Below are 15,070 nucleotides of genomic sequence, written 5' to 3' on the forward strand. Positions count from 1 at the left end.
TTATAAATTCCCCAGAACAAATAAATAATCCAGATCTGCCAGTTACAAAGCAGCCTATAAAGTAAAAGGGATTATGAAAGGAAATTTGCCAGGGACATCAAAATCAATAAGAAATTTTATAGTTACATGAAGGGAATTCAGATGGTCAGGAGCAATGTAGACTCACTAAAGATTGAAAGTGGGGATATTGTCAATGACTATAAGGGAAATGGCAGACATATTGAATAACTCCTTTGCCTTAATATGAATAAAACATTGATTCATTACCAATGATTTATTTATTGATTGTATTTTCAAGGTATATGTGACAATGAAAAATGTTTTATTGCTACAATCTGAAATCATTTGGAGGTACAACAAGGATAGATGTGGGAGACGTCCCCCTGCAATGGGAAATTGCACATGCTTTTTAAGAACAGTGAAATGGAAAACCAGGGAATTACAGACTAGTCTAACATCTGTGGTGAGAAAACTGTGGTAGTCTATAATCAAGGATGGAGTTAACTGAACACTTTGAAATTTTTCCATTAATCACGAGAGGCAGCAAGGATGGTGACACAATGCCTAACAAACCTCACTGAAATATTTGAAGAGGTGGCTATGGTAATGAACAGGGAACATCTATGGATGTTGCTTGTATGGGCTGCCAAAAGGCAATTGATAATGTTCCACATAGATCAGGTAAAATTGAGGACACATTACTGACATAGCTAGGAAATTGTTTTGAGTGGCAGGTGACAGAAAGTACAGATACTGGACAGGTATTCAAACCAGTGGGATGTGGCAAGTGGTGTCCACAAGGATCTGTGTTATGGTTCAATTTTTCACTATTTTTTATTATTACCTTGGATAATGGCAAAAAAAGTCATGTATCCAAATTTGCTGATGATACAAAGTTAGGTGGTGTTGTACACAGTGTAGGTAATTGCATAAAATTACAAGGGGTTATTGATAGATTAAATGAATGGGCAAAAATGTAGCAGTTGGAGTTCAAAGTGTGAGGCAATCCATTTTGCATTGGAAAATTATAAATCAGGGTACTTTCTAGATGGTATAAAGTTAACTACAGTGGACGTCCGGAGATTTGGGGTTCGAGTGCATAGATCTTTAAAATGTCACGAACAGGTGGAGAAAATAATCAAGATAGCTAATGGAATTCTAGCCTTTATAACTAGAAGACTGGACTACCAGGATGCAGAAGTTATGCTGCAGTTATACAAAACCCTGGTCAGACCCCACTTGGGAGTACTGAGAGAAGATCTAGACAGCACACCTTAGGAAGGATATATTGGCCTTGGAAAGAGTGCGTGGAGGTTTACAAGAATGATATCTGGACTTTAGGGGTTAAGTTGTAAGTAGAGATCATATAAATTAAGCCTGTTTTTTATAGAATTTAGAAGAATAAGAGGTGACCTGAACAAAGTCTTCAAAATATTAACAGGTAAAGACAGAGTAAATAAAAATAAACTGTAACCATTGACTGGAGATTCTAGAATTAGCGGGCATTCAGGAGAGATTCTAGGAAGCACTTCTGCACACAAAAGGTGGTAGATGTTTGGTATGTCTTCCACAAACAGCAGTGGATGCTGGATCAGTGCTTAATTTTAAGGCTGAGAAAAGTAATTTTTTTTAAAGAGGAAGATATTAAGGGATGTGGGCCAAAGGCAGATATATAGAGTTAGGCCACAGATCAGCCATAATCTAAGTGAATGGTGGACCAGGTTCGAGGGCTGAATAGCCTATTCTTGTTCATAAGCTCTTCCATATATAATATTAAATCAATCACATCCTCACATAGTGCCAGATGTAGTGGGTACGATAGGAATGTTCTCCACCTCAGTTGGGACAGACCACGGAATCTGAAACTGTGGAGCTAACTCCCGCATAATAATATTTCTGTAAAATAGACAAGATTTTCATGAATACAACAGCAAATCAGCAGTGAAATAATTTTAAATTCAATTCCATTCAACATTCCATTCAGCCTGTGTACTGAAATGAGAATTTAAACTGCAAATCATTAATTTAAATCTTCATTTGCATCTGCAGGTGGAGTCTTACTGAAGATTTTTGAATATTTGCAATGTGGTTGTGAAAAGGAAATTTTTATTTTATCACTGCAATTAAAAACAGCCTGGTATTTTTGTAACGCACAAAGATATTGGCCTCTTCAGCATCTGGGTGCAACTTCTACTCATTTTCTTTAGTGAAGTTTTGATTCCTCTTTCTGCTCAAAAGTATTTATATGGACTTGTGCAGAGGATAGAAATATACAGTATTAAAAGGCTATTGGAAACATGGTTATGAAATTGGCTGAGAGATGGGTAACAGAAAGAAATGGGGGAAATAGATGTTCTTTTACCAGCTTTATTGATAAATGCAGTGGGATCCACCAGATGTCAGTCCGGAAGAACCTAGATATCCCAATGACACGGATGGGGAGTATTTTGTTCGGATTATTGAATGTTTGGAAAATCGAATGTCGGATAACACAGTTTAGCTAAGCATCGGGACCTTGCAATCTTGTTCGGATAATCCGAAATTTGGATAATCGAGGTTCCTCTGTATTAAGAGCATTGCTTTTCTTGTTTTATACAAAATGATGTGGACTTGGGTATAGGGAGAAGGAAAATCAATGTATAAGCTCATCAGGAATGAGCTCCTGATGAAAAGCTTATGCTCAAAACATCGATTCTCCTGCTCCTTGGATGCTGCCTGACCAGCTGTGCTTTTCCAGCACCACCCTCTTCCACAATGATCTCCAGTATCCGCAGTCCTCACTTTCTCCTTAGGTATAGGGAGTACAATGTTGAAATTTAAAATAGCAGCTTGTGGCAGCACAGTTAGTAACAAGCACAACAGTATCAGAAAAAAATTGAAAAAACTGGTAAAATTGGATGAAACAAGAGAGATATAATTTTAAGTAGATATTGAGAATTGATGCATTTTGAGGAAATATCATTCTGCAACAATATGAACTGTTATGTTGAGGGGAACAGTAGAGACCTAGGTGAGTATAATCACATATTTGAAGGTAGGAAGGCAAGTTGGTAAAAATTAAGAAAGCAGATTACAACTTGGTGCAATGAATATAAAAATGAAGACGTCGCATTAAATGTTTAAAACTCTCGAGTTATGTTGCAGCTGGAGTATGGAGTACAATTCTGCATATCAAAGGACAACAATGTCCTGGACAAGAAGATACCACGTAGAGAGAGTTCAGTTAAGTGGAGAGTTTAGAAAAGCTTAGAGCAAGGGAATAAGCAATAAAGATATTAAAAATGAGAGCTTTTAATAGAGGAAAGTATGGAGAAAATAACGAATAAATGAACTGGAGGTGAAATTTTGTGCACAGAAGATCTGGACAATGTTTTATAAAATGATTTTTTACATTACACTTTAACCATCATTTATATATTCAGTAGTGGTAAGCTTTTGCTAATGATCATGCTTAAACAACATGTTTTTGAGCATGTGACTAGTAGAAAGGATAAGGGAGAACCAGTGGATGTGGCATATTTGATTTTTCAGAGTGTTGAAAGTGTTATACATGGCCTTTGTAAGACCACACCCGGAGTAATACAGAGTTTAGGTCTCCCTATCTAAAGGAGGATATACTGGCCATACAGGAAGGGCACTGGTAGTTCACTAGGCTGACACTAAAGGATGGCAGGGCTGTCCTATGAGGTCAGATTGGTTCAACTAGGCCTGTATTCACTAGATTTTAAAGAGATGAGAGGGGAGCTGATTGAAACATAAAATTCTAACATGGCGGGATGGATTGGTGCAGGCAGAATGTTTTCTAACCAGGAGTCACAGTCTCAGGAGATGGGAGATGCCATTTAGTACTGAGATGAGGAAATAGTTATTCACTAAAGGGGAATTAACCTGTGGAATTCTCTATCACATAAGATTGTGGAGACCAAGGCACTGAATATATTCAAGATAGATTTTTTTTTAGATTTTAAAGATATCATGAGATATGGGAGAAAGCAGAAACGTGGCATTGTGTTATAGGTTTAACCAAGACCATACAGAATGGCAGAGCAAACTCAAAGGGCTGAATGACCTACTCCTATTTTCTACGTTACATGCCTAAATGAAAACCAGTAGGTATACAGCTGATGAATACATGGAGTCAGTTAATCAGATGAGCCTACAATCAAGACACTATTGTGAAATTAACTTACTCTCCTGTGCATTTCATAATGTAGACCATTACTTAGCTTTACTCTGCCATTGGATATGAGGACAGGTGTTTGCTACCCATCCTAAATGCCCTAATACCATGTGGCTTGCTAGGCCATTTCAGAAAGCAGTTAGGGATTGATCACGTCATGGATTTATAGGTCAACATAAATGATTTTCTTCTTGAAGAGCATTATGACAACTAACAAGAGCTTCTAAGGCAACATTTCCATTCTAAATATTTTACTAATTGAATTTAAATTCGATCAACTGTGTTGGTAGGATTTGAACCCTCATTAAAAATATACCCAGACTTTTTAAAGATCAAGTTATATATGCTAACATTTGTCTGCAAATACAATAAATCAATCCTAAAGCTATTAAATAGTCAATCTTGCAGCAGCAAAAAAAAACAAAAATCTTACCCCAAAATCTTTGCACAATCATCATAATACTTCATGGAATTCTTAACAAAGCTAAAGCCATTAACATCACAGACATAGGATTGGCCATTAGCTCGTAACAGGTCAAAGCCACAAACAGTTTGCTATCAAAATAAAGACAGGCAGAGGAGAATGATCAATTCAGCAATATTAAATACAAATGCAAGGAAAAGTTTTTAGAAATTATTTTAAGACAATGTTACATAATACTGTAACTTGATTACAATTATAACGAGATACAAACAATTGGTTTGTGATACAGAATGTGAGTATTGGTGAAAAAAAGACAACCGTCAAATCTTTGTCTTGCACTCATCAGGACAATTCCCGAGAATACTAATGTAAATTTATGTTGTACATTTATACTGCACAAATGCAGATTGCTGATTGAATTGCAAGCGGCATCCCTAATTGATCAAGGTGTTACCATTAAGTGTACACCAGTGAACTGCTAAGTTTAAAATTTTAAACCAAGCAAGTCAATTCTGACTTGGTTAAGACGTTGCCTTGAGAAATGAGCAAGTGAATGGCTTTCACCTACTTTATGAAATTGAAACAGACAGTGTTGTGCATGTTCTTTCTGTTTGTACAGAACAGGACTCTATGTATTAATATATATAGCTTCCAGTATGTAAAGGTGCACCATACTGTGAGACTGACTAACAATGCTAAATTGTTAAACAGCATAATTTGTCACACATCACGATTATCTCCCAAATATTGACCAACTGCAGAAAACCCATCTACCGCTATCAGATTATTTCTTGCAATTTATCACACAAACCAATGAACAGACCTAAAGCAGTCATTTTTATAAAACATTACAGTACAGGCCCTTCAGCCCTCAATGTTACCACAGGTTGGCGCAATAACCTGAAGCCCATCTAACCTATACTATTCTATTTTCATCCATATGTTTATCCAATGATCACTGAACTGCTCTTAAAGTTTGCAAGTCGACTACTGTTGCAGACAGTGCAGTCCACATCTGAGTAAAGAATACTTTTGATTTTGGAAATAATTCTTCTTAACTCAGGTTACTGTAGAAGGGTAGAATATCTTAAAGGTCTGAGTAAAAGATGAAACTGCTGTTTCATGCTGCTACTACTATGCAGGAGCAACTTGAATGATTTTCACCACAAATGCTGCTGCCGTCACACCAAAAGGCATTCTGTCTATTGCACAAGTAAGCAATATGGTACAGGAATTTCAATGCTGGTGTGAAACTAGATACATAGGCCATATGTCCCAAAGATGGATTGATTTAAATAATGTTTCCTTTGGCTGCTTACAACAAACTGACTGAACGTAACCAGCCTGCACTAGCAAAATTCAAAACAGTGTTCACTACTGGACTTTATTCTGTGACAGGATTGCTTTCAATCGTCACCCAGGATTGTCCAGGGTGTACACAGAATTGTGCTCACATTTTTTTTAGGATTATCAGCTGGACTTTCTGGAAGCCATACGACAGTGTTTCTGACAGAAAAAGAGAGTAAATACACTATTGCTCGTTTTTACTCAACAGAATAGGTGACAGCCATTAGCTTCTTCATTTTCTTGGTCAAGGCACTGCCTGCTCAGTCAACCTGCCTGTTAAACTTTAAACAAAGCTTAGTAGTTACCTGTCAGTGATCATCAAATCAGCAAATTCATCATTGACAAATGAACTGTGACAGACTTGTTGCAATCAGCACTCTTCTCATACAGTACAAATGATACTTGCCCTTTACATTCATATTCTTGTGAATTGACCTGAGTGCAAGATGAAAAGCTTTGACAAAATCTCTTTTTTCAAACAATGCTCAAGTTATTTGACAAGTCAATGTCAACTACTTAAAATTATGTCATCTTTCTCTTGTACGCTAAAGTCGTAATTCATGTAAAAAAAAACCTGAAGTCTTCTGAAATCGAAAGTTTACTTGTCAGCTAATTATTAGAAATCTTCAAAATAGGTACAAGTGTAAATTTGCCCAACAAACGAGTTCGATAGCTGACAATATTCAGATTTTGATATAGAAGCCAACATAGTAATTTGAGAATTATATATTTGTTTTATAAAGAATGTACACTATTACAGGGTATATTTTTAAGTTACTTCAGGACCTGATTAATTAAATCTAACATTCGGTGTACAAGAGTATCGTTACATTACATATAAATGCGATAACAACATGTTCATGATTTGAGAGGTCAGTTTGAAGTATCAAAATTTTGCACTCAAACTCGGGCTAAAATAGACAAACTTTAACATCAGGACAATAGTTATTTTCCACAATATTTCTTGTTCTAGGAGATTTTATTACTTTCATCACAGTCACAGAAAATGTTTCATTCAATTGCATTAAAATAACTAAGCAGGTGTTTTATTCTACCACTTACTTTAAAAGCAAGGCAGACTTTCCAAGCAATTAACTTCTCTCTCGCATTTAGAATGACAGGATAGCGAACTTCTTTTCCTTCACTGTCTCGTTCAACCTTACCATCAAGAGCAGGAGATTTGCGGGCCTCTGCATGTGCATAATCTGGACCAACCGTGTAAACCTTAAGTAGTGTTTTTATGCAAAAAGTATATATAAGATTTCTGTTAGAGATCTCATGATATTCCAACAGGAAAGCCTCATGGAGAAAAGCAAAGTTGAACTTTAAGTGCAATTCATTTCTAGCAGGGAAGCATATTGGAGAGAAAAAAAGTAGCACCTTATCCACCATGTGACATATTATTTTACAGTACTCAGGAAATACAGTTTATTAACTACATATTTTGTCTTAAAAGAAATAATCTTGCCAGGGCACTAGGAATACAGGTTTGGACAAATATTGGCCTTTGCTGAGGTGATATACATATCCTGTAAAGTTATTGTTCAAAGTAGAGGCACATAAAAAAGGAAGTTATTGCAAAGAGCTACTTTAACAGAGACCATGTATCTACAGTGTTTGCTACTGGTACGCTCATTAGAAAAAAAGAGATCAAAATCAAATTCAGGAGATAAAATTGGAGTAGCAACAGCTGGGGGACAGAAAAACCGGTGAAGGCAGGCAAAAGTTGGGAGGGGGGAGGACTTTGATAGAGGCAGGGTGAAGCAGACGGACAGGGCTGAGGGTGGGGTGGGATGATTTGGATTAGAGGGTCAAGTGAGAGAGCCAGACAGGTGGGCCAGGTGAGCAGGCTTGGCAATAGCGGGGCAAGGGAGTTGGGTAAGAGGTGCTGAAGAGAGAGTGGGCACATTGAGAGCTAGGCAATAGTGGTAGGGACCAAATAAGGGAAAGGAAAGGATAAGAGTTGACAAGGATTGATGCCAATGAGAAATCAAGAGATAAACTGAAAGGTGCCCACCCTATGAGAACATTGGATAAAGTTTTCTTTGCGTTTAATACTATGATGCTGATGCAGAGAGATCGTTCAACTTTTTTATTCTTTGCAGGTTCAACAATGTTCAATTTTAAAAAGATAATAATTGAATCCGTTACCTTCACATCTGTTCCATCTGTTGGCATAAACTGTTCGTATATATAAGAGCCTGTTTTCCGGACACTGCTTTCAGGGGAATAAACACTGCTTCTGCTGCCAATCTAAAACAAAAAGAAGTAGTATTTGTGTGGAAAAAGTCATTTGGTAACATAGAACTTTAATTTGGCTGAAAAAAAAGTGACATTTTACCTGTAGCATTTCATTTTGCACTCATTTGCACGTTTAGCAAGAATGCATATTCGTGGAGAAACTAACAATTACACACCATGAAGGGAGAGTACCAATTGGTTGGCAAGTGGAGTCCGATTGGGAGAATCATTGCCAAGAAAATGTACCCTTTAATGCTGATGGATAGTTAACTCTCAAACTTGTTTAAATTTTAAAGCAGACAGGTTGACTCATTGGTAAGGGGGAGTTCAAACAGGCAGTGTGTGGACATGTTCTTTCTATCTGCAGAGATCCAGGCGGTGTGTATAGTATTAAGACATGTAGCTTCCAGTAGATACACAGTGTGTTACACTACAAGGCCTGCTGACAATTTGAAATCGGTTGGCACAAAAACTCTTCATACATTCTGGATTATCCAGCAAATTATGTCCAATTGCAATATCATATTTAAATGTCAGACATTATGTTGTTAGTTTTGCAATGTGCTGGTTGTAAAATCATAATTTTACACCTGCAGCCAGATTTCTGGGTGTATGGCCTACATACCAAGCATGAAACAGACACTGAAGTTCATACCACATTACTAATTTGTATGTTCATATGGTTTCAAAATTGGCTGAGTAGCAAAAAACATCAAAAACCCTGAAATATGTTGTTATTTATAGTCTTTTTGTTACATGAACATTAATAAATCAATGCAAATTGTCATTTAAAAAACAAAATGAGCTGAGAGAGATTGTGGTCAGATGTAGAGGGTGATTTTGAAGACTGTTTAAGAGACTGGAAGCCTGTGTCCTGTGGCATACCAAAGTGTTTGGTGCTGTCCCTTGATGCTTACTATGTATATGAATTATTTGGACATAAATGTCAAAGCAATCAGCAAGTTTGGAGATTACACAAAAATTGGTGGGGTAGTGATAATGAGGAGGACAGCCTTAGATTACAGGACAGCATAGACAGATCGGGCAAATCAGCTGATCAATGGCAAGTGGAATTTAATCCTACAAGTATGAGGCAATGCAGTTATGAGGGGTTGAACAAGACAAGGGATGACACATTGAACTGCAGGACCATAAAAATTACAAACGATCAGAGAGATCAGTATGGTGTACATGGTGTTAGACCCTTGAAACCAGCAGGATAAGTGAATAAGGTGGCTAAGAAGGCATAAGACATACTTGCCTTTATTAGTGAAGACATGGGTACAAGGACAAGGAATTTATGAAAAAGCTGCATATAATGCTACTTAAGACACAGCTAGTGTACTGTGTGCAGATCTGATTGCAGTTGCTGCAGTGTGTACTTTCTACAAAATTCAGCAAGATCCTTAGGCATTACCTTTCAAACCCATGACCATTTCCATCTAGAAGGACAAGGGCAGCAGATACATGGAACACCACCACCTGCAAGTTTCCCTCCAAGCCACTCACCATCCTGATGTCGAAATGTATCACCATTCTTTCACTGTTGTTGGGTCAAAGCCCTGGAATTCTCTATGAGCATTGTGGGTATACCTACAGCACTGGACTGCAGTGGTTGAAGAGGCAGCTCACTACCACCTTAACAGCAACTGAAGACTGACAATAAATGCTGGTCAGCCAGATATGTTTTTTTATTCACTTGTGGGATTTTCTTCTCAGGGGGTCAGTAACTTCAGAATTCACTGCCTGAGGAGGCAGTCAAACAAAGTTTGTTAGTGTCTGGAATGCTAAAAAAAAAGAAATACTGGCGATCACAGCAGGTCAGACAGCATCATTGAGAGATTCTAAACATTAGTTTGCTTTTTTTCTCTAGCACCTCTAGAACTCACAGCCTGAAAACAGTCATAGAGGCAGGAACCCTCAGATATTTTAGTATTTAGATGAACACTTAAAATGGAATTAGAATAGATGGATGCTTGATGACCAGCATGGACATAATGGGCTTGTTTCACATTGTAAAAATATTATGACTCGTAGTGTTATAAAATAATGCAAAACTTACCTTTCGAAACAGTCTTTGGCTTCCTCCACCAGCAGATGTTGGATAGTAAATGTAAACATTGTGGTCCTCAGCACTCACTGGCTTCTCCACAAATGGTTTTTGAAAGACATCTCCATTTACCTCAACATGATCTTCACCCTCTACCAAATTACATTCTAATGAAGAAAAGAGGGTTTTTTTAAAAAAAAATTCTACTTTACAAATTAAGTCAGATTTGTTGTCCATTCCTAAAGGCTATTGAGGAAATTTTGGTCCATCCCAGTGAACTAGCTTTTTGACACAATGGCTGAAATGTCTCAAAGGAGCCATAAAAGCAATGCTCAGCATGATTTCAAAACATTAAAAGGAGCTGGAAAATATACATGAAACAGTCCAATTCCAAAACATGGAAAATTGCAGATAATCCTGCTTTTGCAGCAAAAACAGAGACACTGGACTATCATATAGAAATCTTAAAGATGGTTAGGAGTACAGAAAGTGTGTGAACAAAATACTATATTAAATGTAACTGTAGAAACAGCAGGGAATAAAAGGTCAAACCAATAATTGTTTAAAATTAATTTTAAGAATTGCATCACAAATGTATTCTGCAGACAAAGAATGTGCAACAGAATTAAAAGAATAATGCTAATAAATTAGGGATATTAGAAATAATTTCACTCCATCGTTTCATATCAAGAAATGCAGGAAGAACAGCTAACTGACAGTTCTGGTCCCATCAGTGTTAGAGCATTGGTTTTCAATACTAACAGCAACTCTCACCAAAGTGCTGTGGTATAGTTACATCACTGGCATCAGCATTTTAATTGGAAATTGTAATATATGTTGTCCACAAAAATCAGGACAAAACCAACCCAACCAATTACCAACTTAATAGCCTACTCCCACCTAATCTAATGCCAAGCAATGGAGTGTTGTTAACATTGCTATCAAAAAGCAATTACTCATCAATATCACGTTCAAAGTCAAATTGAGTGTAGTGGTGAAGCAGGGGGAACTTGAGAGGGTTGCAGTGGTGAAGGAGTCATCTGGATGGGGTGGGGTGAATATGGAAAAGGAACATTGTAGGTGTGGACAGAGAGGGAGGTTGCAAGGATCAGATGGACAGGGGAGTAGGAGGCCACTGAGGGGAAAGGCAAAAGCTGGAGGGAAGGGAGGTTAAAAAAGAACTGTAAGAGGAGTATACAGTGTTACAGCATGGAGACAGCCAGCCAAATCAATTCAAATCAAATCAGTCTCCATAGTCTGTATTTGCAACATGGAGCACTTTAATTTAACTATGACCCTCAAAACTGACCCCAATGATTCCTAACCAGACTTTTTGAATAACCAAAACCAGACTGTGAGAATAATTGATACCAGATATGACATTTATAGCTTAAACAGAAGAACCACTGATTTATTGGTACTTAGCTTTAGCAGAGCAAAGTTAAATCACAGGATAATCTAATTAATATCTATGATTTATACCCAAATGTTTTTGGTTCTAGACACCCTCGCTCTCAAAAAGAGACAAATAGACAGTCAAGGGATAAATCAGAAGAAAAGAAATAAGATGCCAGTTCGTCTAAGCAGACTCCACAATCTGTAACATCACAGTCACATAGAATTGCATCATGCTTGATTTCTGAAGACACTGATACATACGAATAGCTTCCAGTAGGCTCCAAGAAATATACACTTAATATTTATGTTCTATTTGCTGAATCTTCCAATAGGTTGATAATGACAGGATTACCAGGGAGCAATCAAACGCCACCCTGCAGCTTTTACAGCCATAATCCTGATTTAAATACAGTTCAAGCTTTGGTTTTTCCTTTGCATCCCTATGAGGCCTCAGTTAACATTCAAATCTTGTCAAACGTCTGAGCAAAATGCATTGCCAGAACCAAAATATTTACAGCATTCTTTTAACAAGAATTAACCTGCAAATAACTTACAGGCCTAGCCTCATAAGCAGTATCAGTTTTTAAAATTCTCTTTTTAAAAAAAAATACAAGCTGCTGCTCTTAGTCCCAAGGTCACCATCAACTTTCAGCTCCAAACCAAAAATAATAAAAATAAAATGAAGGAAGTCTCGATGGCAGAGATTAGAGGGTTTTGGCAGGAGAGGGAGATTGCACGAATGTAATTTTTCTGGTTAAAATGTTCCATCGATGTGCATGTTTGATGGAAACACATTCACTGCAGTCTGTGGAAATGAATGCAAAAGTCTAAGTCAGTTTTTTTCCCCCAAGTAAATCTATTAACTTATGCCTGTTACCTTGTCCCAATTACAAACTGTGGTGTCAAATCAATTAATGTTTTCCTTGTACACGGTTCCTTTAAATTTAACAAAGGAATTCATAGTTAATGAGAATATTAATGAATTATTCTAATTTTGCTTGTAATCAAGTTCAAATATCTGATGTGTCAACAGAATACAGCAGGTACAGTTAATACAAATGAATTGGTGAAAAAGAAGTCAACCCCCAAAATCCAAAAAGGAGCCCAATGAGGAAATCTCAAGAACATCTCTAAAAAGAATAATTACTTTACAGGAAATTAGTGAGCCATCTTCAAAGACAAACTACATACACATGGGCAACCATGGCTTCAACAGTGACATCTATTTGTTGAGATGAAAAATAGCATCTCTCCATATTGGTGAATTTAGAGAAGCATTTACTTGCATTTACTTTAATCGCATGGAACTAAAACATACAACAATACTACCAAAACTTACCCATTTGGTTCTGCTATAACGCGTGTTTCTTCAACTCGACTTGGCTTTAATGTCTTTCATGATTTTAGACCATTATTTGTACACGCAAACATTACTTATCTGTACTGGCTATAACACAATTCCAGCTCCCTTAGTTTAAATGGCATGGCTATTGCATGATTTTCTTATAACCCGAGATCGCACAAGAATGGGATTATTATGTTTTATCAGAACTGAATGTATCCACACAATATCAAAAGTCAACAAAAACAGCTAAATCTAGAAATAGGTTACCTTCTGGCTTGTTTGGATCACGATTCAGTATTGCATAGCGTGGCAACTCAATCCCCTCTTCTTTCAAAATCTGGTAAACTTTTCTCCTGTATATAAAAATGAAGACTGAGGTCATAAATAAAATGACTAAAGAATTTTTGAACAAATTAATTGTTTTTAGAGGCATAGAGTTATACAGCATGGAAAGAGACCCTTCGATCCAATATGTCCACGCCGACCAGATATCCCAACCCAATCTAGTCCCACCTGCCAGCACCTGGCCCATATCCCTCCAAACCCTTCCTATTCATATACCCATCCAGGTGCCTGTTAAATGTTGCAATTGTACCAGCCTCCACCATTTCCTCTGGCAGCTCATTCCATACACGTACCACCCTCTTTTATATCTTTCCCCTCTCATCCTAAACCCATGCCCTCTAGTTCTGGACTCCCCAACCCCAGGGAAAAGACTTTGCCTATTTACCCTATCCATGCCCCTCAATTTTGTAAACCTCTATAAGGTCACCCCTCAGCCTCCGACGCTCCAAGGAAAACAGCCCCAGCCTGTTCAGCCTCTCCCTATAGCTCAAATCCTCCAACCCTGGCAACATCCTTGGAAATCTTTTCTGAATTCTTTCAAGTTTCACAACATCTTTCCGATAGGAAGGAGACCAGAATTGCACGCAATATTCCAACAGTGGCCTAACCAGTGTCCTGTACAGCCGCAACTCCTGTACTCAATACTCTGACCAATAACGGAAAGCATACCAAATGCCTTCTTCACTATCCTATCTACCTGCGACTCCACTTTCAAGGAGCTATGAACCTGCACTCCAAGGTCTCTTTGTTCAGCAACACTCCCTAGGACCTTACCATTAAGTGTATAAGTCCTGCTAAGTTTTGCTTTCCCAAAATGCAGCACCTCGCATTTATCTGAATTAAACTACATCTGCCACTTCTCAGCCCATTGGCCCAGATCCTGTTGTAATCTGAGGTATGTCTCTTCGCTGTCCACTACACCTCCAGTTTTGGTGTCATCTGCAAACTTAATAACTGTACCTCTTATGCTCGCATTCAAATCATTTGTGTAAATGACAAGTTATGTATAATAAGAAAGAAAGCATTCACAAGTTTCCATAACATAGGACCTTTTCATTCCAGTCTCAAGAACCACATGAAGAAGTGACAGACCCATAACATTCCCACAGATAAAAACATATTTAGAGTAATAGTCATAGAGCTGAAAGAGACCCTTTGGTCCAAATCATCCATACCAACCAAATATCTTAAATTAATCTAGTTCCATTTGCCATAATTTGGCCTATATCCCTCTAAAACAATCTGGCCCTGCTCATAATGATTAACAGCAACAGTCAAATAGTGTAACAGGTAATATGCTCCCTTTACAGTTACCCTAAGGTGGCACTGTGGCACAGTGGTTAGCACTGCTGCCTCACAGCGCCAGAGACCCGGGTTCAATTCCTGACTCAGGCGACTGACTGTGTGGAGTTTGCACATTCTCCCCATGTCTGCGTGGGTTTCCTCCAGGTGCTCCAGTTTCCTCCCACAGTCCAAAGATGTGCAGGTTAGGTGAATTGGCCATGCTAAATTGCCCATAGTGTTAGGTGAAGGGGTAAATGTAGGGGTATGGGTCAGTTGCGCTTCAGCGGGTCGGTATGGACTTGTTGGGCCGAAGGGCCTGTTTCCACACTGTAAGTAATCTAATCTAATCTAAAAGACAAATATTGTCCCAAAACAACGTCAAATTCACAACATCGAAGTGTTATTTAACACTGTTTAGCAATTAATCAGCAGAGAAATTCAGATGCTGCAAGTGTA

General features: G+C 37.8%; 1 protein-coding gene and 1 long non-coding RNA gene across 19 annotated transcripts in view; one reads left to right on the forward strand and one right to left on the reverse strand.

Moving 5' to 3' along the window:
* Positions 1 to 15,070, reverse strand: part of ppip5k2 (diphosphoinositol pentakisphosphate kinase 2) — a 151,975-nt gene that overhangs the window by 112,409 nt on the left and 24,496 nt on the right. For all 18 annotated transcript variants that reach the window (XM_087998756.1, XM_043710134.2, XM_043710153.2 and 15 more), the window contains exons 5-10: positions 13,253 to 13,338; positions 10,255 to 10,409; positions 8,103 to 8,204; positions 7,014 to 7,175; positions 4,614 to 4,735; positions 1,795 to 1,896 (exon numbers count right to left, since the gene is read on the reverse strand). In XM_087998756.1, the coding sequence (XP_087854882.1) occupies positions 1,795 to 1,896; positions 4,614 to 4,735; positions 7,014 to 7,175; positions 8,103 to 8,204; positions 10,255 to 10,409; positions 13,253 to 13,338 (729 nt within the window). The remainder of the gene's footprint in view (positions 1 to 1,794; positions 1,897 to 4,613; positions 4,736 to 7,013; positions 7,176 to 8,102; positions 8,205 to 10,254; positions 10,410 to 13,252; positions 13,339 to 15,070) is intronic.
* Positions 1 to 15,070, forward strand: part of LOC148151943 (uncharacterized) — a 95,129-nt gene that overhangs the window by 5,112 nt on the left and 74,947 nt on the right. The gene's annotated exons all lie outside the window — the stretch shown is intronic.

The sequence above is a fragment of the Chiloscyllium plagiosum genome, unplaced genomic scaffold (genome assembly GCF_037043375.1).
Source record: "Chiloscyllium plagiosum isolate Xiang-an unplaced genomic scaffold, Cpla_swu_hap1 HiC_scaffold_2, whole genome shotgun sequence".
NCBI lineage: Eukaryota > Metazoa > Chordata > Chondrichthyes > Orectolobiformes > Hemiscylliidae > Chiloscyllium > Chiloscyllium plagiosum.